The following is a 23586-nucleotide window of genomic DNA, read 5'->3' on the forward strand; positions in this document are numbered from 1 at the left end:
CTCCTGTAAAGGTCGGGTGTTACAGACTCCTGTAAAGGTCGGGTGTTACAGACTCCTGTAAAGGTCGGGTGTTACAGACTCCCGTAAAGGTCGGGTGTTACAGACTCCTGTAAAGGTCGGGTGTTACAGACTCCTGTAAAGGTGTTACAGACTCCTGTACAGGTCGGGTGTTACAGACTCCCGTAAAGGTCGGGTGTTACAGACTCCTGTAAAGGTCGGGTGTTACAGACTCCTGTAAAGGTGTTACAGACTCCTGTAAAGGTCGGGTGTTACAGACTCCTGTAAAGGTCGGGTGTTACAGACTCCTGTAAAGGTGTTACAGACTCCTGTACAGGTCGGGTGTACAGACTCCTGTAAAGGTCGGGTGTTACAGACTCCTGTAAAGGTCGGGTGTTACAGACTCCTGTAAAGGTGTTACAGACTCCCGTAAAGGTCAGGTGTTACAGACTCCTGTAAAGGTGTTACAGACTCCCGTAAAGGTGTTACAGACTCCCGTAAAGGTCGGGTGTTACAGACTCCTGTAAAGGTGTTACAGACTCCCGTAAAGGTCAGGTGTTACAGACATCAGAAAGTCCTCACAAGTGTTGTAAAACAGTCCTGAATGTGTGAGGGACAGAGCGTGGTCGTAAAGGAGCTGAAAAGTGTTTCACACTAAAAGGCTCCAGTTACCATCCTGTCAGGGCCGCGAGGTGCAGGTGGCCCCGCCAGACAAAAACACCTTTCTCCGGGCACGGGGAGCTGCTGGCTTGGCCGCGGCCCAACACATTCAGGTTCATTCACGTTTTGACTGTTTTGTCTAAGATCCGCAGAGCGCGTTTGTAGTCTTTGGGTAGAGTTCGGGGCAGGTGACGTGTGCAGACGCACGACTGCAGGTCCTCCTGAAGTGAAAGTGGAAGGGGATATGTGGGTTTGCAATTGGATTAGCATTGCTAGACTGGAGTGGGCCTTGAAGTTTGAGCCAGTCAGGGGTTTGTTTCCTCAGTGAGCGCTGAGTTCAGACCACTAAAGGCTGTTCAAACATCGTCTCAACATGTCTTTATTTGTCCCATCCATACAAAGTACAACTCTCAGCTTTAACTAGTGAATCTCCATTAATCATCGTCTGAAATTAATGCATTGATGTTATTTTGTCCCTTCAGGCTCTCCGTAGATACTCGTCCTCAGTGTCTCCCTGTAGTCTCAGTGATGTAAAAGAAGGACACTGCTGCATCTTTGAATGTCTCATTTCACTTTAACAAACTCTCAGACAGTAATATCCACTTTATGACATCACACATTGACCTTATGACATCACACATTGACCTTTGTTACGTTCCTTTGAGCTGTTTGACATCAGTTTAACCACTTCCTGTTTCTGTGCTTAACTTCATGTCCTAACCTTAGACTGTAAATATTAACATATGAAGTCTGAGTGTCGTCCCCCGTCTGTTCCTGCAGGGGGCGCTGGAGTCCCATCGATGGCGGTCTCCATGCTGGAAATGCTGTCTCAGTCTAACTTTCAGTCAACCTAACGACAGGCTGAGAGCTGGAGCTGAGGCGGGGTTTAAACCTCCTGACAAACCGTTACACCGCGCCCACCTGTCAATCAGGTCAGCTACACGCCTTATTGTGAATAACTCTTATCCTTCATCAAATCAAAACTGATGAGTCATCAAAACATTCACCCCCCGTACAGTGTGTGTCCATCGAGACATGAGCTAATCACACCTATTTGGTTTTTTGAACCAGGCTGTAAACATGTTAATCTCTGCTGTAAAAACAGGCTTTTTAGAATGGGTGTGTATGTGACTTCCTGTGCTTCTGCAGCCAGCCTCTAGTGGACACTCCAGGAACTGCACTTCAGCATCGGCTTCATTTTTCAACTCCAGAGGTTGCTGCCTGGTCGTAACCTTCCCTCTACCAGAATGTAGTTTATTTCAAAATAAAAGCATGGTTAATTCAAACAGAAAGTAAGGAACTCTCATCTTAAAACAGAACAAAAGTTTAAAATACAGCAGTTTTTATTTTAAATGTGAAATAATGGAAGTTACTATTGAAAAGTAGCGATTTAAAAATGTAATCACTTGACAGCCAAAATACAAAAGTAAAAAAAAAACAAACACATGGTTTACTTAATGTACATTCTTTCATACTGCAATAAATAACAATATATTTACAGAAGCTTCCAACTGATACACTGAACAGTCTGAAGACTGCACATCAGGGACCGAGTCGGAGCCAGAGCTGCTCGATCAGTGAAGCAGGTTTTACAGACAGAGGAGTCCACCTGCTGATCCAGACTCACATCAACATGTCAGTCCAGTCGGGTTACAGACTGATGTCTGGGCCGTCTGATGCTCCACACACTCTGCACCCTGAGGACACATAAAAGAGGTAAAAAGCACTTTACAGTCTTGTAATTCTCATGAACAAACTGTGCCGCGTGGAGAAAGAGGAGGGGGGGGAGGGAGGGGGCGAGCAGACGAAGGGTCTCCCCTGAGAAACATTTCTAAAGACAATTTATATATTTTGGAGAGATAAACCATCCGCTGTTTGTTCTTCTCATAAATTTTCCGGTCAGTTTTACTAGCTCGTCTCGTCCAGCGTCTCCCTGTCCGTGCTGTGTGTGTTCTTTGGTAGCGTGCTGCCTGTCCTCAGGTTCACACGGCTCAGGTTCTTATCGGGGTCTTTGAGGGCAACCCGAGGCCCGGGTCGCCTCTGTTCCATCCACATCAGAGCATTTCTGGATATTCACCGCTGGAGTCCTCCGCTCAGCTGATCTTAAATATTCTCCCAGTCAAAAAGGATTTCTTGGAGTAGAAAAGGGAATGTCCACATGACGGTTGGTTTCCTGCTGAAGAAGATGAACTTAGCAGCCACAGAACAAGTTTATCAGGCTGACAGTTGTTTGGTTACTTTCCCATTTTTCCTCTCATAGCAGGTCAGCCTCTACGTCTGTTCTTCAGGAGGAAGTCGCCTGACTCTTATGTGTTTGGGTTCACTTCCAGCCGTTCATCTCTTTCAGCTTGCTGATGCTGGTCCCTTTGATGGGAGTGGAGGGTGGGGGGTTGTAAAGGGGCAGGGTGGGGGTGCTACAGCCTCGTGTCAACAGCTTCTCTGTGGGGACCGTCCAAACAGTCCGGGTCTTCTTCTTCTTCACTTTGTCCGTCTTGTCTTTAGAGGAACCAGGGGACATGGACTGGAGAGGAAACATGAAGGATGCAGGATTAAAAATGTGACCTTGACTGACAGTAGATGAAGCAGTTTAATGGAGAGGATCTTCATCTGGCCTCAGTCTTTACATATTCTGCAGCTGTGACTACATTATTTAATAAAACAACATCTTATCTCCTCCTTGTAAGACCTGTCCAGCTACCTTTAGCTCTCCTTTCTTAAGAAGAAAGTAATAAATGAGACATACGCAGCAGCAGAGAGCGAAGCAGCTGAGCTTGGCAGCGTTTCGTCCTGTTCCTGCGTAGCGGTTCTTCTTTGGCAGCAGCAGAACGAAGGACACGGCCAGAGACAGATGGTAGAAGCTGTGGACGTAAGCATAGTCCCACTCCTGAAGCGGGGGGAGACCAGGACATTGTCTTTAGAGTAATCACATTTATTCAAGTGCAGCTACACGAGAACATAAGAAAGTTGAGGATTATCATTCTCACCTCAAAGTAGAAACGCAGCATCAGAGCGAGAGCGCCAAAGCAGCAGCCCGGGCCGACCTGCTGAGTGTACACTTTCTTCTCCGGATACACCGCCCTCAACTGCCTCATCTTCTGGAGCTGAAGTTACAACAATAACCACGCGTTAGTCACGCTCGCAATACAAGACGTTTGTATTATCGGTTTGATGACAAGAAGGATGAGGGCAAAAGAAAAAAAGAAAAGACAAAATGAAACAAGTGTAGAGGAGGAGAAGAGGATATGAAAAGGAGTAATCATGGCGCAGTCACCCATTTGACAGTGATGATGAAGACAGCTGATCCGATTGGTCCAGAGTAGATGCCATAGCCCCAGCGATCCTGGTAGATCCGCACAGCTGTGGTCAAAACTCCAAACATGGTGATACTGGAGCGCTGCGGCTCATCAAAGTCACCCAGAGCTGCGACGAGGAGAACACAAAAACAAACTTTTTTAAAATCAGGGAATTAAGAATTAAGATTCTGGCGGGAGATTTCAAGGTCAATATAATAATATAAAAAAACCTGTGATGCATAGACAACAATAATAAATCTGTTCTCTCATTATAAGAGGACGACACAAAGGATACGGGGACGAGCAACAGGCTGCAGACGCAGAATCCTTTATTCATTCTTCTATGTGCTGACATCTTAACGACTTTCATTCTTTACAAATCTTTTGCTTGGTTTCATTTTGTCAGCTGGGTTTGGATGATTGTTCTTTTTTCATGGTCAGATTGAGTATCTAGTGGATCTTCATACAAAGAGTGTGGACCAATCAGAGCAGCTGCTGAAGCATTTGGTGCTTCATGTGATTTAAAGGACTCAGGACCATAGACTGGTAGAAAGAGAGGAGCAAATGTCTCTACTGAGTGTGTGTGTGTCTGTGTATGTGCGTGTGTGTGTGTGTGTGTGTCTGTGTGCGTGTGTGTGTGTGTGTGTGTGTGTGTGTGTGTGTGTGTGTGTGTGTGTGTGTGTGTGTGCGTGTGTGTGTGTGTGTGTGTGTGTGTGTGTGATCATATGAGATCAGCATGAACACATGTGCGCTGAACTCAGAAACACAACACATGTTAATAACAGCTGTTGCAGGCCAAGCTCTTTGTTTTTGAACTCTAACTAAAGAGGCTTCATGAAAGTTCTAGTTTTTCAGAAAATCAATCAAAGCTGATGCCATGATTATGAACCTTAATAACGGAGGAGACATGCCGATCATGGCCTGGCCACGCCCCAGCAGAGTCCACTTCGACTTACCGATGAGCGTCACCCACATGGAGAGAGCCGTGCCGTACACACTGAAGTACTCCAGGATGTCGTACTTCATGAAACACAGGATGGAGAGGCCTGGTCCGTCACACGCGTGGTAGATCTGCAGGAAGACGTACACGTGCAAAGTCAAACAGACCGCCAAGGAGTCCAGGACGGGGACGGGCAACTTTGGTCACAGCAAGGGCCACAATCATTTAACTGTCAAAGCCAGAGGGCCAAATTGTAGAATACCAAAACAATTACAGTCGATGATGTCTCAAATTTAACTCAACATGTACCAGAGATCAGATGTTATCATGGACATATTTCTGCTTTTTCATGATTTCATGGCAGATTTTGTCTTTTTGTTTTCTTCATGTTTCAAATTAATTGATGTGTAAAAATTGAACTGGGCCATTGAGGGCCACGTTGATGGTTGATGGGGGCCGCTTGTCGACCCCTGATCTAGGAGGTTAAAGAGTTGTATTGTATAAAATGTGTCCGGATGGATTCAGATTCAAGAGTATGAAGTAACTGGTTTAGATGAGACGTAGCCAGAATACTTGAGCACAAGATAAGAAGTCTTAAATGTGTGTTACATATATTTAGAAAACCAGGAAACAGGTTCAAAGAGACCTTGATTTGGATTTTAGTCATCTTTACATCTCGTACTGGATTTATGTTACTGAGTCCAACTTTTACATCTGAAGGAAACTTTTAGGTCGTCAGAAAATGACAGAATCTCCGAGTGCGACCCGACAGACGTGCAGTCCACAGGCTTTCACTCAAACACCAAAGTTAAAGACCGTTTCAGTCCATCACATTGAAACAGAAGCATCAAGTGTATTCTCACCGCAGTGAAGAACATGGTGAAGAAGTAGACCATGGCCTCCATGTGGAAGCCCCGTTTGGCGGCCACGCTGGCTGTGGGCAGGAACACCAGGCTGCTGACTGTAGGGAGCAGCATCTTGGCGATAAACGCGCCCATTGTGGAGGCAGACGCTCAGAAAAGTTTGTAAAAGAGAAAACGTCCTCTGTGTTTTAGAAGTTTGAAGAAGATGAGATTCAAGTCAGGAAAGCAGATTTCTGGTCTCGTAGTCCTTTGTGGGAGAGAGTGTCGCAGTGACTGGATGAGCTGATAAATGCATATACAGCACACATACACTCCCACACAGCCTGGTCACACCCAGCTGTCCACTTTGGCCCTTTAAAGTTTAAATGTCCCCCAGCGGCTGGCAGCTCAGCAGAGGCCTGTATGTGCAGTGTCATGACTGAGCAGCTGTTTGAATACCAGGGCAGAGAGGGAGGGGCTGCAGGCTGTACAAAACAACAATGTCCATTTCTAGTTCAGGAAGTAGGACAGGGACTAAAAATCAGTTGAATCTGGATTTTTAATTGGATGATTTAAGACGAATCAATCTTTCTCTCTGGGAGTGATAATCGTGACGTCACATTCACTGCCACCGTGAACCGAGAGCAGCCAGAAGAGTAAAGGAGCCGACAAAGCATGTCCCGAGTCTTTGAGGTTATTAAAGGACAAATATGCAACGTTCTGATCCAGTAGATGTCTCTCTTGAGCACCAACATTAAACCAAAACAAACTGCTGTTTGGCCACGCCTCCTCCATGCTGAAGCCTCCGCTCTCCTCCAGAGACACGCCTCCTACACCCCTCTACACTCGTTCACATGAAGGAGTTATTAAATAGAACGCACCATAATAATAACAAAATTGTCCTCTGCCCGTGTCCTGCATTGTTGTTAGCATGCTAATGTTAGCGCTCTTTAGTTAGCTCGTAGCTTCACATTGTTGTGTTAGCATGCTAATGTTAGCGCTCTTTAGTTAGATCGTAGCTTCACATCAGCTGTGACCTGCATTGTTGTGTCAGCATGCTAATGTTAGCGCTCTTTAGTTAGATCGTAGCTTCACATCACCTGTGTCCTGCATTGTTGTGTTAGTATGCTAATGTTAGCGCTCTTTAGTTAGCTCGTAGCTTCACATTGTTGTGTTAGTATGCTAATGTTAGCGCTCTTTAGTTAGCTTGTAGCTTCACATTGTTGTGTTAGCATGCTAATGTTAGCGCTCTTTAGTTAGCTCATAGCTTTACATTGTTGTGTTAGCATGCTAATGTTAGCGCTAGTTCGTAGCTTCACATTGTTGTGTTAGCATGCTAATGTAAGCGCTCTTTAGTTAGCTCGTAGCTTCACATTGTTGTGTTAGTATACTAATGTTAGCGCTCTTTAGTTAGCTTGTAGCTTCACATTGTTGTGTTAGCATGCTAATGTTAGTGCTAGCTCGTAGCTTCACATTGTTGTGTTAGCATGCTAATGTTAGCGCTCTTTAGTTAGCTCGTAGCTTCACATTGTTGTGTTAGCATGCTAATGTTAGTGCTAGCTCGTAGCTTCACATTGTTGTGTTAGCATGCTAATGTTAGCGCTCTTTAGTTAGCTCGTAGCTTCACATTGTTGTGTTAGCATGCTAATGTTAGCGCTCTTTAGTTAGCTCGTAGCTTCACATTTCATGTAAACTGACACAGAATGAGCGTGATCTAAAAACTCTTACTAACATCCAAATAATCAGTGAGTATGTTCTTCTTCTTCTCTCTAGTTCTTGACTAAAACAGCTTTTATACACAAGGGGAGGAGCCGGCCGTCCCGTCCATGTAAACACGGCTCTGACAACAACACAGCCAGCGGGACTCGAGCTACTCCCTCATTGTAGACAGTCATGACTCAGAGAGACGTTGAATTTTTGCCAGGTTTGATACAAATAAATCAATAAATCCATCCTTCATCAGGAAGTCGTCTCTAACGGGCTGTAGACGCTGACAGAGTCATATTAACTCAGAATCCAGAACTGAACCCTGTGAGTCGACACCCCGCACCATGTGATGGTTACACATGTCTCCTGACAGCATGCTCTCATGTCACAGCCTTTACATTAAGAAGAGGAGCCGCTCATGAAGAAAGCTCTAAGGTCGTAGAAAAGGAATGAATTCTTCATGACTTAAGAGCCTTTAACACAGAGACCTCCACTGTGTGTGTCGTGACAACAGAGTCTTTCATGATGGTTCTCTGAGACACATTAGGATCAATGCTCGCACACCTTCACTTTTTCAGGCTTTTGTTTTTGCACCGGCTATACAGACGACACACCGTATAGAAAACCTCATGCTATAAATAAGGAATGTGAAATGTAAATGTAATAATTAAACCATCTAAGAATGACGTGATTGATTCTTATTGTAGATACGACACCGTGTGGACGACGAGTCAGAATGAGTTCAGCAAAAACCTCCTTTTGAGACTTCAATATTTAGAAATGAGATGATGTCGCTGCAAGTCTTCTTAAGGTCTCGTCTCGGAATCGGAAGCCTTTTTACTCGGTCTTGTCTCGGTCTAAAAAGAGGACATATTATGTAAAATCCACTTCTACAGTGTTTCTGAACATATATCTGATTAACCTGAGTGTCTAAATAAACCCATCCAGTTCTTTGTTTGTGGTCTGCATAAGTCTTACAACACAGAGAACAATACTCTGTTTCTAATGTGCTCTCCTTGTGACGTCACAGTGGGATCCCCTCCCCTCCCCTGGTATCTCCACCCATGGACTCCACCTCCAACAAATGGAAAAAAAAGTAAATCTGTGAATATAAAGACAGAGAAGTTATGACTGTGATGCTGAAGCACCATGAAGTTGTGTTCAATGTTTTTCTTTGTGTCGTGTTGTCATAGTAACAGCTGTATGAAGTTCTCTGTTAAGAATGAACTCGTCTGGTCATGAGCTACTTAAGGACATGTTAGCCTCCTCAGTGAAGCCATATTTGACTCTGTCCTGCTCTGTCGTTCACGGGGATCTCTGGATGAATGTCTCAAAAGCCCCCCCCCCCCCTCAGCTGTTACACCTGCTCAAAGGCTTGTGGCAGCGACACAAAGGGTGTTCTATTGCTCAGGGCTTTCACCGCACGCCTCAGATTCTCCGAGTGTTTCAGTAACCCGAGCCGCCGGGGCCGGGACGGGACACAACCTCTCAGATGGCTTCCACAGCCTGGACACGCCCCCCCTGAACACGCCGTCCTGAACACGCCCTCTGTCGGACACATCCCCAACTTACTCAGCCCTGTGTTTGGAGTGTAGCGGCTGCAAGCGGTCAGTGATAGAAACACTTTGCTCAGCACGTTGAAATAGGTGACATTCCTGTAGCTGAACTGAGGTCGCAGGTCACTCTCAGTGACCTCTGACCTCCAGCACCCAGCAGGGGGTTTGTTGCTACTTTCTGTGGGAAAATGTGGACACGTTCCGCCCACCTGTGGGAGCAAAGTTATTCACTAAAAGAATAATAATTTAGAATAATAATCCTAAAAGATATATTTCTCTATAATCTCAAACATGAAATGAAAATAAAGACACATCACAGACTGCAGGATTAAGATCATCGTGTCAGCGGAGGAACGCACCGCCTCACCTGACCTCATGTAGACGATGGAGCCGGAGGTTAAACTTGTGATTTGAATGTTTTTTGTAGAGAGGAAAAACATTTTAACTTCTGGGTGAAGTAACGTCTGGGGAGACGTGGACAACATGGAGGTCAGGTTGTAACTGTCAGATTCATCTCAGGTGTCCAGCTGACTCGTCTGGTCTCTCGTGGTTATTGTACTCACACGACTTCCTGCAGACTCTTTCATGGAGTAATCTTCAAGATTTTAAATCCTTAATATCAAACATGTTTCATATAAATCGGGGCGTTGCTGACGCTCTCTGAGCAGATGGGGGACGTTCTGATTGGATCTTGATACGACTCACACTACGAGAACATTTGGTCAGATAATCGGGTCTGAGCAGCCTCGAGTCGGGAGCGACCCCGCCCCGTGAGGAAGGAGGAGTCAAACCTCAAAGCAGCCCGATGATCCTGCAGTCTGAGCCAGGTGAAGAATATGACACAAGATCTTTATATTATTTTAAAGCTCGAGTTCTTTTGATATGGATCATTATGATAACAGGAGTTTCAGAGTATCTACGATTCTGACAACCCGAGTAATCCAAGTCTTCATTAGTCCCCGTTCCATGAGCAGCATGAGTCTGTAAGCCGACCCCAGACCGAACCTCTCCTGACCCCCCAGGAGCCGGTGGTCAGGAGGTCAGAGCTCGAGTCCCAGGCGCACTTTGGAATGTAACTTATGAAAGTGTGAGAATTTAAGCGGGTCCAGGACTGAGTCAGACCTGGACAGCAGAGTCCAGGACTGACTCAGACCTCAGACCAGGACTGACTCAGACCTGGACAGCAGAGTCCAGGACTGACTCAGACCTCAGACCAGGACTGACTCAGACCTGGACAGCAGGGCCCAGGACTGACTCAGACCTCAGACCAGGACTGACTCAGACCTGGACAGAAGGGTCCAGGACTGACTCAGACCTGGACAGCAGGGTCCAGGACCGACTCAGACCTGGACAACAGGGCCCAGGACTGACTCAGACCTCAGACCAGGACTGACTCAGACCTGGACAGAAGGGTCCAGGACTGAGTCAGACCTGGACAGCAGGGTCCAGGACCGACTCAGACCTGGACAGCAGGGAGGCAGCTCCGTGTCAGCAGATGTGTAAACGGCTTCTTTTTAAAGATTTATTTTTGGGCTTTTGGTGTCTTTATTGTAGAGACAGGACAGTGGACAGGGTCAGAATCAGGGAGAGAGAGAGCGGGGGGTGACGTGCGGGTGAGGAGCGACAGGTCAAACCTGAACCTGGTCCAGCCGCCTGGAGGACTACAGCCTCCGTACATGGAGCGTGCGCACTAACCACTGGGCCACCAGCGCCCCTCATGGGATTTTCAAAGAGCTCTTCAAGTCTTGAACTAAAAAGTTCTATATATTTTTAGTTTTTGTTAGAACATGTGAATGAAAATGTCTTTATTATTATTATTATTATTATTATTATATATTTTTTTGGGGTCATTAAATCTTTTTTATAATCTGGGTGTTTGTGGTGAAATGTGAGGACCCTCGGCTCTTCTGGTCCAGGAGAGTCCGTGTCCTGTGGTGACTTTCACCTCCGGACCCCTCAGTCTAAACACGGCGGGTAAGTGTGGGAATGTGGAGCAGACTTCCTGGACGCATCTGAAGAAACACCCGGCTTCCTTTTGATTCAGTAATAAATAGTCATGACTTGTGACCTGCAGGCCTTCTTTCGAAAATAATTGAGTGGGCGGGGCTTAAGATTCAGCCAGACAGTCACTGGGAGAGAAAGGGAACCAGTGTGAGCGGAGCTGCTGTTTCTTTACCTGGAGCTCGTCCTCACTGCCACCATGTTGACTTTCTTTAATCAAAGATATTCACACTTTGAATTATAAAAAAAAACATCTTAACAAGCAGGAAATGATATTTACTTTAAGGTTTCCTGCTTCAAACAAACACAAAGTATTTATTCACTGGATCCATCTTTTGAAGTTCATGACCTGTTCTTCATTTCACATGAGCGAGATAACGTTTGAGTTTGATTTGACAACAGCGGCTGCAAAGCGATGTCTTTAGTGCAAAATGTATGAAACCATTAAACGTAGAGGATGGAAGCTGAAGATCTAGAAGACGTTTCACCTCCTGAAGTCTGCTCAGAGCTGGAGCGTGTTCTTAAATCCTTCTTACAAACTTTTGAAGAAGATTCTCTGATGTTTGCTTCTGAGGTAAGAACAGTATGCGGCGCCGATTATAAAGTTGCTAGTTGTTTTTAGCTACCAGAATGTGTTTCTGTGCGTCTGCAGGGCCGTGCACTCACGCCCTTTTATGGGCATTAGCAGGCGGTTACCTATGCTAATTAGGAACAACATGCGCACGCTTTAAACTTTAAAGTCTTTATATGTGATTTTTCACACTTAAATAGAAATCAAGTATCTCCTCTGAAAATAACTCTGTGAGTCATGACTGTCTACAATGGGTGTAACACCCGAGTCCCACTGTCTGTGATGTTTTCAGAGTCCTATCTTCACTTTGTTTACATCGCCCGGACGGCCGGCTGACTCCTCCCCTCGTGTATAAAAGTTGTTTAATTGAGGGACTAGAGAAAAGAAGAATAACATACTGTACTCACTGCTTAACTGTGTTTCTAGATCACGCTCATTTCAGGTAAATTTACATGCAGTGTGAAGATACGAGCATAATAAAGATCGCTAGCATTAGCATGCTAACACAACAATGCAGCGCAAGTTGTTTTGGTTTCATGCTGGTGCTCAAGGGCGACATCTGCTGGATCAAAAAAATCGAACAGTAAGCCTACGTAAGAACACGATGGTGAATCTGACCGAAAGTCTTCTTAGAAATCTACTTCAGAAAGAAGAAGATTGTGACTGTAGATTAGACTACTGAAGAAAGTCCTGAAGAAGAAGATTGGTGAATGAGGCCGGTGATGATGACATGAACCGGTGATGCTCCGGTTCCAACCCAAGTCCCACAGACTGAGCTACTGCTGCCCCCCAGATTAAAGCCCCCCCCCCTTACATCTTCAGTCCTTTTGGTCTGAGTTCTGATGATGTTCAGGGTTCTGTTTGGGTTCTTGTTGGGGTTTTGTTGTTGTTGGTTGGATGTCTCCTCTGTAGGTCTTCGTTGTTGTTGTCTTGGTGTTTTGTTGTTGTTTGTTTTCTTATTCTTTGTTGTCGTGTTATTCTCTTCTTTGTCGATACATTTACATCAACTCTTCAACTGTAGAGAGGAATCAGTGTGTTTTAGTTTCACACGCTGCAGAGTGAAGTGAAAGTGGGCAACCTTCTGCGGTTTGTGTTTATAACGCCTTTAATCGCTCCTTTGTCTGCGTGTGCCAACACTAATGACTCCAGACTGTTTGGCATGCTCCACACGAGAACAACACGAGAACAACAGAGGAGTGTTGGACGCTCTTGAGCAACACTTTGTCTGCAAAGCTTTTTACTCGTCATGTGTAGGGAGGTGGGCAGGCTTAGTCCTGGTCCGCCAGTCTCCCTGAACTTTGCTTTTCATCGTATGAATCTGAAGCTGAGCCGCAGACTGAAGCAGTTTCACATCTGAACTCCTGAAAATATCTAGATAACTTCAGGAGGACTGCTCCGGAGATTCTCCTGATCTGTTCACACATGCACCTCACAGCGGGGGGGGGGGGGGGGGGGGGGGGGGGGGGTTCCCTGAGGTAAGATGTGACGTAAAAAAAACAAAGTGGACGAAGCAACAGAGTCCGCTACACGACGCTATAATGAGAATATTTGTCTTTTTTATCAATGCTACGTGTACTAGAGGTCTCACAGGAGAAACTCAGGGTGAAGTCCGACAGCTTGTCTGGAGTTTTTCAGGAGGTTTCTGCAAGTGTGAAAGCCCTATTAGACATGTGAGAGAAATGCATGGAGGAGGATAAGAGAGAAAGGACAGAAGAAGAAGAAGAAGCTCTAGGCGTGTTTGTGCAAGCGTCATTTCACTTGGAGCTTCAGGAACTGGTTTAATAAAATACACCGGTAACCACCCAATAGTGTTTCTGGTGCATGGACTGAAAGATTCATCCAACATACGATATGTTTTAAAATGCATGAAGGGCAAAACGTAACAACAAAAGCATGACAGATCAAAAAAAAAAACAGACAAAGGAGTAATCCGGAGAACAAGTGCAAAGCTTTAAAGCTGCGGAGAGACAGCTGTGGAAACAGAGACGAGTCGAGGAAGGAGTGAGAGCGAAAGAGGAGAGAGAGAGAAACATACAGAGAGGACGAGAGGGAGGGGTGAGACACAAGAGAAAAGATGGAGAAAAAACACAAGAGGGGAAAAAGGAGTAATAAAGCAGGAGGGACGGAGACAGAGGGGAAGACGACATGGTGGGCAGACATGGTGGTCCTCAGACGTCCTCTCATCATTCACTCTCATTCCTGAGTCTGAAGTTCAGTCCGTCCAGCTGCTTTCGACTTCCACTGTCTGTAAGAAGAACTCACCCTCTCTAGAAGATACCTGCTTATCAAATCATAAAACACAACAGAGGACAGTGGGAGCTGCATTGACGGATCCAGAACGTTTGTTGTATCTGAATAACTAAATGGAAATCCAAAAGTGCGAAAAATGTTTCACACTTACTCCCAATTTCCACATAGTCCGTGCGTGTTGTCCAAGTCCATTTACTTATGTCTGTTACCCTTCATCAAAACTGATCCTTATCGACTTATCGACTGATGCTTACATCAGTGAGATGTGTAGAGAGGTAAATGATAAAGGTATCTTACTATCTGATCATTAAGGAAACATGTTGAAGTGCTGGCTTCTCTGACAACAATGCAGCAGCCAGTATGTCCTCCTTCTAACTTTAGATTCTGCTCCTGAATGCTCTGGATTTGTTTGGACCAGAGAAGGTAGGCGCTTTTAAGACACCCCCCCACACGGCCGTTTTGGATGCCCCTTGGTTTGCCAGATATGAGAGCAGTTATCAGGTCAACAGGTGTTGCAGTGATGGAAGCGGGCAAGAGAAGTGGTTCAGATAGAAGTGATTGTACCCGACCTAAAAAGCCTCTGCATGTTTCTAATAAGCTCCACGAGCAGAAACGTGCTCAAACTAGGATCAATATTGGAGATGCTTTTGAAAAATGGAGAGAGGTTAGAACACAGAAAGGTTTACAGACCCATGCAGAGCTGGATAAACACTGAAGCTTCAGAGTCCACCACATGGTGACCTGAGTGAGCATCGAGTCTAGAGAGGGGGGAGACAGCTCTCTATGATGTTTATAATTTAGACTGCAGTACACATTTTAACCACTAGGGGTCCTTTAAGATGTTTATTTATACTTTTTATACAGAGGCTCATGTTATTAAAGCAACGATGCATCCATAGAGTCCTGCAGTGATTCTCCAGAAATCTAAATTAATGGTCGGAGCAAAAGAAAAGCTTGTTTTTCCAAGGGTGCAATTGCATAGACAACCAATGCATAGATGTAAATAAAATGAATGTCACACGTACAGTATATTAGTGAAAAGTTAAAACTTTCACATTTTCAAAGCGGACTGAAGAAAAGCCTCTCAGAAGGAGTTGCCTTCAAATCTAAAAAGTCGATGAAGAGCCATGAATCTCCCCTCTGTTGTGTGCAGGATAGAATTGTTCTCTCTCTCTATGTTGGCCAGTTGTTATAACGTCGGATAGTTCAATTAATCCTGCAGTTTTTTTGGGCAGTACGAATGTTGCATTACCTACAGAATTAGAGCATCAGCGTTTTTGTGTTTGCTCAGCTATTTACAGAAACACCAAATCATTGCAACTTAAGAAAAATGAATGAGTGCCTTTTTTCCGGAAGCTGTTATGAAGAAAAGACCCAGGGGAGGGGAGCACTGTGGGAAATCTGGAGTTTCCCTCTGTCTCTGTCTGTTTCCATCCATTTTCTCAGAGTGACATCTCCTCACCCCGACAACGGACTCACAGAGAGAGATAGAGGCAGACCATTGGAAGGCGTGGATATCATATAAGCATGTGAAATGTGTTAGCTTCAGTGGGCTCAGAGATGATCGGATTTTCAGAACAAACTCTTGAGAGAATGAAAGCAGAGCAGCCAGCAAGGGTTGCTCCTGTTTTTTCTCCTCTGACCCTCCCACCCTCTCCCTCCGCTGCCACTCTACTGCTCCTGCTGACTGGAGAGGAGGAGGAGGAGGAGGAGGAGGAGGAGGAGGAAGAAGAGGGATGCAGGGAGAGAGAGCACACCTTACCTCCCTCCCTTCCCCTCTCTCTCTGTCTGTCTCTCCCTCTTCACTCCAGAGCGACAGCAGCACTCACCAACGCACCACCACACCACACACCACTGTCGCTGGCACCCTGACACACACACACCACACACACACACGCACATACACACGTACACACACACTTGCACATACACACACACGTGCACACATACACACACTCACACACTGAGCAGCATCCTCAACACAGACTGAGACGCCCTTGGACTGCTGCAGGCGAGGTGAGTGAGTAAATATTTGAAACCTCCTGTGTGTGTGTGTGTGTGTGTGTGTGTGACAGTGTGCACACATATGCTTGAGTAAGCTGTGTTAAGTGTGTACTTCTTTGTGTATTTTCTGATTCAGTGTGTGGTCATGTGTGTTTGCATGCCTGTAGAGCTGGTGTGATTTGTATCTGCTTTTTTTTGCCTGTGTACATATGTGTGTTTGTGTGTGAGTGTGTGAGTGTGTGCGTGTGCGCGTGCGTGCGTGTGCGTGTGCGTGTGTGTGTGTGCGTGTGCGTGTCTGTGTGTGTGTGTGTGTGTGTGTGTGTGTGTGTCTGTGTGTGTGTGCGTGTGTGTATTTACAAGGTAAAGCAGAGCCAATTAGACTTGTGTTTTGCACCAGACCAAAACAAATCCACAAAAAAATGCTGACTCTCCTTCAGAAGTGTGTGTATGTGTGTTTATGTGTGCAGGTGTGTATGTGTGTTTATGTGTGCAGGTGTGTATGTGTGTTTATGTGTGCAGGTGTGTATGTGTGTTTATGTGTGCAGGTGTGTATGTGTGTTTATGTGTGCAGGTGTGTATGTGTGTTTATGTGTGTACCTAGAGAGGCCAGAGTCTGTCTGGAAACTTGTCAGCTGTAGGGCGATGTGTGTGTGTTTCTCAGTGTGTGTGTGTGTGTACAGTGGTGAGGTAGAGGCTTACTACTTGTCAAAGTGTGCATTCTGGTTTTTACTGTTTTCAGAGAGTTACAGGATAAAACCTCTACACGTCTTGGCCGTCTAGTTTTACTTTCTAAACATGCTAAACTTCTTTTTATGGTAGTAAAGTAGTTTCTCCTCGTACAAACGAGTCCTGGTGCCAACATTAAACACCCTTTGGGTTCAAAATGAAAGTCAGAAGTCTCTTCAGAAGATGGTACTGTAGAGGCTGAGGATGCCGTTAAAGGTTTCTGTATTTACCTCGACCCGGTCTTCACATGTCGAGGTGTCCAATTACTTACTGTAAAATTTTCGGAATATGAGTCGCAATGGTGTATAAGACGCAGTCGGTTTTGGGGGTCTCCCAGAGAGAAAAAGGTTAAAACCGCCTTCCTCTGAGACGAATATTGATCGCACCGCTGGCAACTTTTTCGATGAAATAAAAGGTATCCAAGTGCGTCTGATGCACCAGAATTTAACTGAACATTTACAAAAGGAATTCCTCCAATAGACAGACGACTAAATCAAAAGAAACTTATTTCACTAAACACAACAAACACAACCTCCCTGACTCCAAAAGCCCCTCTCCTCCTGAACTCATCACTGGCTTTAAAGCACTGAGGCCAGGCGTGCGTCATCGTCCAATCAGAAGCTTCACCTGTGCAGAGACACCAGAAGGGGCGGGGGGACGAACAGCACAGGGAACAGCAAACAGCCGTGACAGACTGCACCCTTTGAGCGTCTGCTGTTTAAGCTTCTACAGGTGGTGCTTTTCTCCTGTTAGAGGAAGAATGAGCGACTTTTTCATCCAGTAGAGGTCGCCCTTGAGCACCAGTATGAAAACAAAACACACTTCCTGTTAGGCCACGCCTCCTCCATACTGAAGCCTCCACTTTCCTCCACTCACAGTGCACATAAGAGCTAAGTGTAAGCGGCGGACAAAATTGTCCTTTGCTCTAGCTGCATCGTTGTCTTAGCATGCTAATGTTAGCGCTCTTTAGTTAGCTCGTAGCTTCACATTGTTGTGTTAGCATGCTAATGTTAGCGCTCTTTAGTTAGCTCGTAGCTTCACATTTCATGTAAACTGACACAGAATGAGCGTGATCTAAAAACTCTTACTAACATCCAAATAATCAGTGAGTATGTTCTTCTCTCTAGTTCTTGACTAAAACAGCTTTTATACACAAGGGGAGGAGCCGGCCGTCCCGTCCATGTAAACACGGCTCTGACAACAACACAGCCAGCGGGACTCAAGCTTCTCCCTCATTGAAAATGTGCAGAATGTCAGCAGTCTTTGTGTAGTTCGTTAATATATTCAGTAGGTAAAGTTTGTACCTTTTTATTGGAGTGTATGTGTTACACTGCACAAGTTGGTGGTCAGACAGAGCACTAATGGGCACCCTTGACTTTGCAAAGCGTGCTCAGTGTACGTTTTTTTTTTCATTGCAAGTGAATGTAAGACACATGAACTGAGCCTGGCAGTTTCCTGGGAAATGCAGCCCCGAAGAGCGAGTCAATAAATATGTCAGAGTTCAAGTGTGAGCAATCTGCCCCAGCTTCTGTTTGCCTCGGGGGTTTCTAAACTCCGCTGACCTCTCCTCAACTTCTCAGACTGGCTTCTTTACTCGTCCTCTAAGTCTTTGCTTATTTCTCTTTCTTCTCCTCCCTCTGTCTCGTATCCATCATCCTCTTTTCCCATCTCGTCCTCCGTCTGCCCATCTGTCTGTCTGTTGGCTCTCATGCTCGTTTTCTTTGCATACAAGAGGGCAATAAAACCCTGATTCATTCCCCTCTGCATGTGCACTGAAGAGAAGAGAGTTTGGCTCATTGATGAGTCTACCCGCTGACGAGCAGACAGCCACACCACACTCGCTCCGCGGTCTGACCGATGTGGGCTTCAGAGGGCAGACAGAAACACCATCACCACTTATGTCTGATTTAAATCATGAACACTATGCAGTGGTTTTTGTCCAAATCTAATCAACAAAATTGTCTCGACCATTTAGCCATCAATCTCTCAACTGAAATATGCACATCACAACTTTTGAATCTCTTTAGGGGAGAAGATGCAACCAAAGCTGTTCAGTGATGTTTAAGCATTCACAAATCTTCAGCATGCATTTTGATTTGTACAAGATCTGTGAGCTGTGACTAGTTCTAAACGCAGACAAAACTAAACTCTTCAAGAACAACAAAACGAGCATCGTCCCAGAAACTTCTGCTAACGACCGTCGAGGAATGGAGTTGGTGTCTTCTCTGAAATACTCCTCGTTTGTCTTTCATATTCAGTATGTTCGTAAAAAGGTTTTATTTGGATTTGACGACATAAGTCCTGTTTCTCTTTTCAGCGGCGCGGGGGGGTCACATCAATATTTAAAATCCTGAAACCAGCTAATCGATAACTCGTGACTGTAAAACATTTGATTTTGTGCACAAAAAAAACGATTGAAAAACGTAAAAGGCAAAGGTACAGGACTGTGTTTGTAGTTTTTCCTGGGAGTGAAGGAACTACGCATCCCACAAGCCATTGCGATTGTAAGGAGACCCACATACGATAGTTTATCACACTTCTTTCTGAATGTACACAGAACTTCTTACTACATTTATCTGTATTTAAGTGTTGATATTGTAGTTTGTGTTTAATGCGTTGAACTTCAGTGGTAGCTGTAGACAGCCAACGTTTCCATGGTGACAGCAGGCTCCACCAATCAGAGACGTCGCTGTGATACTCTAGGGTTCTGGGTAGTGTAGTTGTTGTTTTTCCCGATTCCTGAATTACGATAAGGTGAAGAAATGCAACAAACTTTTTGTTTACATATCAAACAATCACCTTCATGTCAGAATTAAAATCCTGCTGTAGGATATATTCATATTTCAGACGGCCAACAGAGGTCGGAGGATATTCAGTGTTAGACAGTTCAGTATCAGTCTTACCTCCCAGGGTACAGACTACCGCTGTCTGTCTGTCTGCTGAGGCTGCCAGCGCTACAAAAACAAGACAGTGAGGCGAGAGGCCCCAAGGGGCCGTCATGGTAGGTATACGGCACAAGGGTGGGGGGGGGGGGGGGGGGGGAATGGGAGGATGAGGGGACGGTGTTTACTTTTGCCCTCTGGGTCTGCCCTGCTAGACTTGCTGGGAAACTACAGCAACAAGGAGGAGGAAGACCAAGAGTGTGTGTGTGTGTGTGTGTGTGTGTGTGTGTGTGTGTCTCTGTGTGTGTGTGTGTGTGTGTCTCTGTGTGTGTGTGTGTGTGTGTGTGTGTGTGTCTCTGTGTGTGTGTGTGTGTGTCTCTCTCTGTGTGTGTGTGTGTGTGTGTGTGTGTGTGTGTCTCTGTGTGTGTGTGTGTGTGTGTGTGTGTGTGTGTGTGTGTGTCTGTGTGTGTGTGTCTGTGTGTGTGTGTGTGTGTGTGTCTGTGTGTGTGTGTGTGTGTGTCTCTGTGTGTGTGTGTGTGTGTGTGTCTCTGTGTGTGTGTGTGTGTGTGTGTGTGTGTCTCTGTGTGTGTGTGTGTGTGTGTCTCTCTCTGTGTGTGTGTGTGTGTGTGTGTGTGTGTGTCTCTCTGTGTGTGTGTGTGTGTGTGTGTGTGTGTGTGTGTGTGTGTGTGTGTCTGTGTGTGTGTGTCTGTGTGTGTGTGTGTGTGTGTCTGTGTGTGTGTGTGTGTGTGTCTGTGTGTGTGTGTGTGTGTCTGTGTGTGTGTGTGTGTGTGTGTGTGTGTCTCTGTGTGTGTGTGTGTGTGTGTGTGTGTGTGTGTGTGTGTCTGTGTGTGTGTGTGTGTGTGTGTCTGTGTGTGTGTGTGTGTGTGTGTGTGTGTCTGTGTGTGTGTGTGTGTGTCTGTGTGTGTGTGTGTCTGTGTGTGTGTGTGTGTGTGTGTGTAGTTTAAGTTTGTTTCTCTGTGTTTTCATCTTTTTTATTTACTCCATAAGGAACATATTTAGTTCTGTTAGAGAATCGTGCACAGGCTGTTCTTCCAGTCGAGGTCACTCTAACTATCACGGGTACTCTGACCACGAAGTGTGTTAGGACCAAACAGTCCCGGGGACTTTGCAAAGAGGAACTATCCACTAGGGAGTTCCCTGAGAACTATCATGGGGACTTTCTGCTGTCTGCATTCGCTCCACCATGGTGCTGAGAGAGAACCTACTCTGAAGCAGGAGCTACAAAGGTTCCTCTAAGGCTCCATGTTCACCCGGTGTTCTTTAATGAGCGCTAGCGTCTTTTTCCCCTCTATTGTTTTCTGCAGAAAGCACAGCGCCCAGCGTCTTTTCTTCTTTTTTTGTGCAGCTGCTCCGAGCGCTGAAGTTGAAAATCTTTCAACTTTTCAGAAAAGCGCTGCTGACATCACCGCCGCTCTTTTCCTAACGTATGATATTCCCGTAGTTTTGCCGCCTATGGATCGTGTCTTGTTCCCACATCCTCTTTGCGCCGTGTCTGATCGGGATGGATGTGATGTGTTTGTATGAAATCTTTCACTTGATGTGGATCGTTGGGATGTTTGCAGACGCAGCAGTCGACCTTTAGATGGTAAGACAAATGAACCAGAACGACTTGTTTGCTCGTTGGTGGTCTGACTGATGCGTAGATTGTGGCTGCTTTGGCGGTTGGATCAGATGACTCCTCACAACCCCTTCAACCTTGGTCTTAACCAATGAAAACTCTGCGTTTGATGTGGTCGTGTGTAACTTTGTGGAGAGGTCGTTCAGATCTGAAATGAAACTCAACTGAAAGATCGACATTGCCCACTTGAGGAGGACGTTCAGGGAGATGGACCGGTGAGACGACACTGAAGACTTTTATCCAAGAGATGAAACGACTTAAAGGTCGCATGTCCTCCTCCTCCTCTTCAGTTTAAATAAGTCTCAGAGCTCCTCAAAACATGTGTGTGAAGTTTCTTGTTCTAAATCCACTCTGATCCTGTATTTGATCATGTCTATAAACCCCTCTATTTCAGCCCTGCTCAGAACAGACTGTTTCTGTGTCTGTACCTTTAAATATGTAAATGAGCTGTGTATGACCACGCCCTCTCTCTGGAAGGTGCTTGGGTGTTTCGGTCTTTCTCGCTCCATGTTCTATTGTTTACGGTGAGAAGGCAGACTCAGAGGGCAGAACAAACACCTAAATGTGGGAGTGTCACCCACCTGGGGGAGGGGCTACTTCCCTTTGTGATGTCATGAAGGCAGACTCAGAGGGCAGAACAAACACCTAGCTGTGGGAGCTGTGCGCTGCGTAACTAACTAAATCAGCCGTCATGTGTTATAGCAGCTGAGAGGGAGAGCAAGTTTCTGTGTGATCAACTTTTCAAGTGAGAACAGTCAACATGCAAGGGCATATGCATCCCCGAGTGTGCACATGGCTCAGGCCTGAGCGTGCATGGTGGGACCATTTAATGTGTGTCTATGTGTGTGTGTGTGTGTATTCAGTCACGCCACTGGCAGTGTGTATACACACGTGCAGCTGTGTCTGCTCTGTGTGATCCTGTGTGTGTGTGTGTGTGTGTGTGTGTGTGTGTGTGTGTGTGTTTGGCAGCTGGCCGGGCTCCAGCTGTGTCTGGTTGGATAATGAAGTCCAGGTGCTGCCTCGCCTGCTTTAAGACACCTGTCACCAATATTTAGTGCCAGAGAAAGCCAGACTGCAAACAGGGCGAGACGAGCTGTTTGCTTATTTTAACAAGGGAGCCTAACTGGACCTGAGGACACGGGATGTACTATGAAGCCCTTTCCTAGAAGCTCTCTCTGTCTGTCTGTGTGTGTGTGTGTGTGTGTGTGTGTATCTGTGTGTGTGTGTATCTGTGTGTTTGTGTGTGTGTGTCTGTCTGTGTGTGTGTATCTGTGTGTCTGTGTGTGTGTGTGCGTCTGTGTGTGTGTATCTGTGTGTCTGTGTGTGTGTATATGTGTGTTCAGTATATGCAGCCTGGAGCCTCCCTGGAGAGTTTTGCTGATTCAGACATTGCTGCCAAGAATGTCTCCCTGAAGTTCTCCCTCAAAAGGTTCAATATTTAAACGTATCCTTCCTTATTTTAATTTATGTTTTATACTTTTTATACTTTTGTACTTATAACAGTTTACCTTCATTATCATCCCATAAAGGCCAGGGGCACAAAAAACATGGATACGGTCAAACTAAATCAAGAATTATTTTTAAATCAAACCGGTGATTTTCTGCTGCTTTCATCAGGACGCTCATCCCCAAGTCACCCTGATGTCATTGGTCGAGAGGCGGGGTTACACCCTGGACTGTTCACCAGCCAATCACAGGGCTGACTTACCAGTCACACTCACATTCACACCTACAGACAATTTAGAGTCAGCAGTTAACCTAACGAGCATGTCTTTGGACTGTGGGACGAAGACGGGGTACCAGGAGAGAACCCACACATGAACAAGGAGAACATGCAGACTCCACACAGAGAGACTCCTGAAGGACGGGGATTCAGACCAGGAACCTCCTCACAGAGAGACTCCTGACAGACGGGGATTCAAACCAGGAACCTCCTCACAGAGAGACTCCCGTCAGACGGGGATTCAAACCAGGAACCTCCTCACAGAGAGACTCCCGTCAGACGGGGATTCAAACCAGGAACCTCCTCACAGAGAGACTCCCGACAGACGGGGATTCAAACCAGGAACCTCCTCACAGAGAGACTCCCGTCAGACGGGGATTCAAACCAGGAACCTCCTCACAGAGAGACTCCCGTCAGACGGGGATTCAAACCAGGAACCTCCTCACAGAGAGACTCCCGACAGACGGGGATTCAAACCAGGAACCTCCTCACAGAGAGACTCCCGTCAGACGGGGATTCAAACCAGGAACCTCCTCACAGAGAGACTCCCGTCAGACGGGGATTCAAACCAGGAACCTCCTCACAGAGAGACTCCCGACAGACGGGGATTCAAACCAGGAACCTCCTCACAGAGAGACTCCCGTCAGACGGGGATTCAAACCAGGAACCTCCTCACAGAGAGACTCCCGTCAGACGGGGATTCAAACCAGGAACCTCCTCACAGAGAGACTCCCGACAGACGGGGATTCAAACCAGGAACCTCCTCACAGAGAGACTCCCGTCAGACGGGGATTC

At 45.9% G+C, this 23586-nt stretch overlaps 2 protein-coding genes across 2 annotated transcripts in view; one reads left to right on the forward strand and one right to left on the reverse strand.

Annotated features, from left to right (window-relative positions):
• Positions 1-1998: 1998 nt before the first annotated feature.
• On the reverse strand, positions 1999-6155 carry mymk (myomaker, myoblast fusion factor). The gene is made up of 6 exons (XM_061039354.1): positions 5754-6155; positions 4907-5021; positions 3929-4077; positions 3642-3758; positions 3401-3541; positions 1999-3178 (listed from the first exon to the last, which is right to left on the reverse strand). Exons 1-6 carry the CDS (start codon positions 5886-5888, stop codon positions 2978-2980), a joined length of 858 nt encoding a protein of 285 aa, XP_060895337.1. The 5' UTR covers positions 5889-6155; the 3' UTR covers positions 1999-2977.
• A 9397-nt stretch (positions 6156-15552) lies between these two features.
• Positions 15553-23586, forward strand: part of adamtsl2 (ADAMTS-like 2) — a 33774-nt gene continuing 25740 nt past the window's right edge. Inside the window, exon 1 of the mRNA XM_061039043.1 lies at positions 15553-15833. The gene's annotated coding sequence lies outside the window, so the exon portion shown is untranslated. The remainder of the gene's footprint in view (positions 15834-23586) is intronic.

This window comes from Labrus mixtus, chromosome 5 (assembly GCF_963584025.1).
Source record: "Labrus mixtus chromosome 5, fLabMix1.1, whole genome shotgun sequence".
NCBI classification, from domain to species: domain Eukaryota; kingdom Metazoa; phylum Chordata; class Actinopteri; order Labriformes; family Labridae; genus Labrus; species Labrus mixtus.

What these genes read in the sequence shown, in the direction of transcription:
- mymk (XM_061039354.1), bottom strand. Translation starts at nt 5,888, where the DNA reads ATGGGCGCGTTTATCGCCAAGATGCTGCTCCCTACAGTCAGCAGCCTG. An exon ending in CATGTGGGTGACGCTCATCG is followed by an intron (nt 4,078 to 4,906) that starts GTAAGTCGAAGT and finishes TCCTCGTCGCAG; the next exon opens with CTCTGGGTGACTTTGATGAG. An exon ending in TGCTGCGTTTCTACTTTGAG is followed by an intron (nt 3,542 to 3,641) that starts GTGAGAATGATA and finishes CCCCCGCTTCAG; the next exon opens with GAGTGGGACTATGCTTACGT.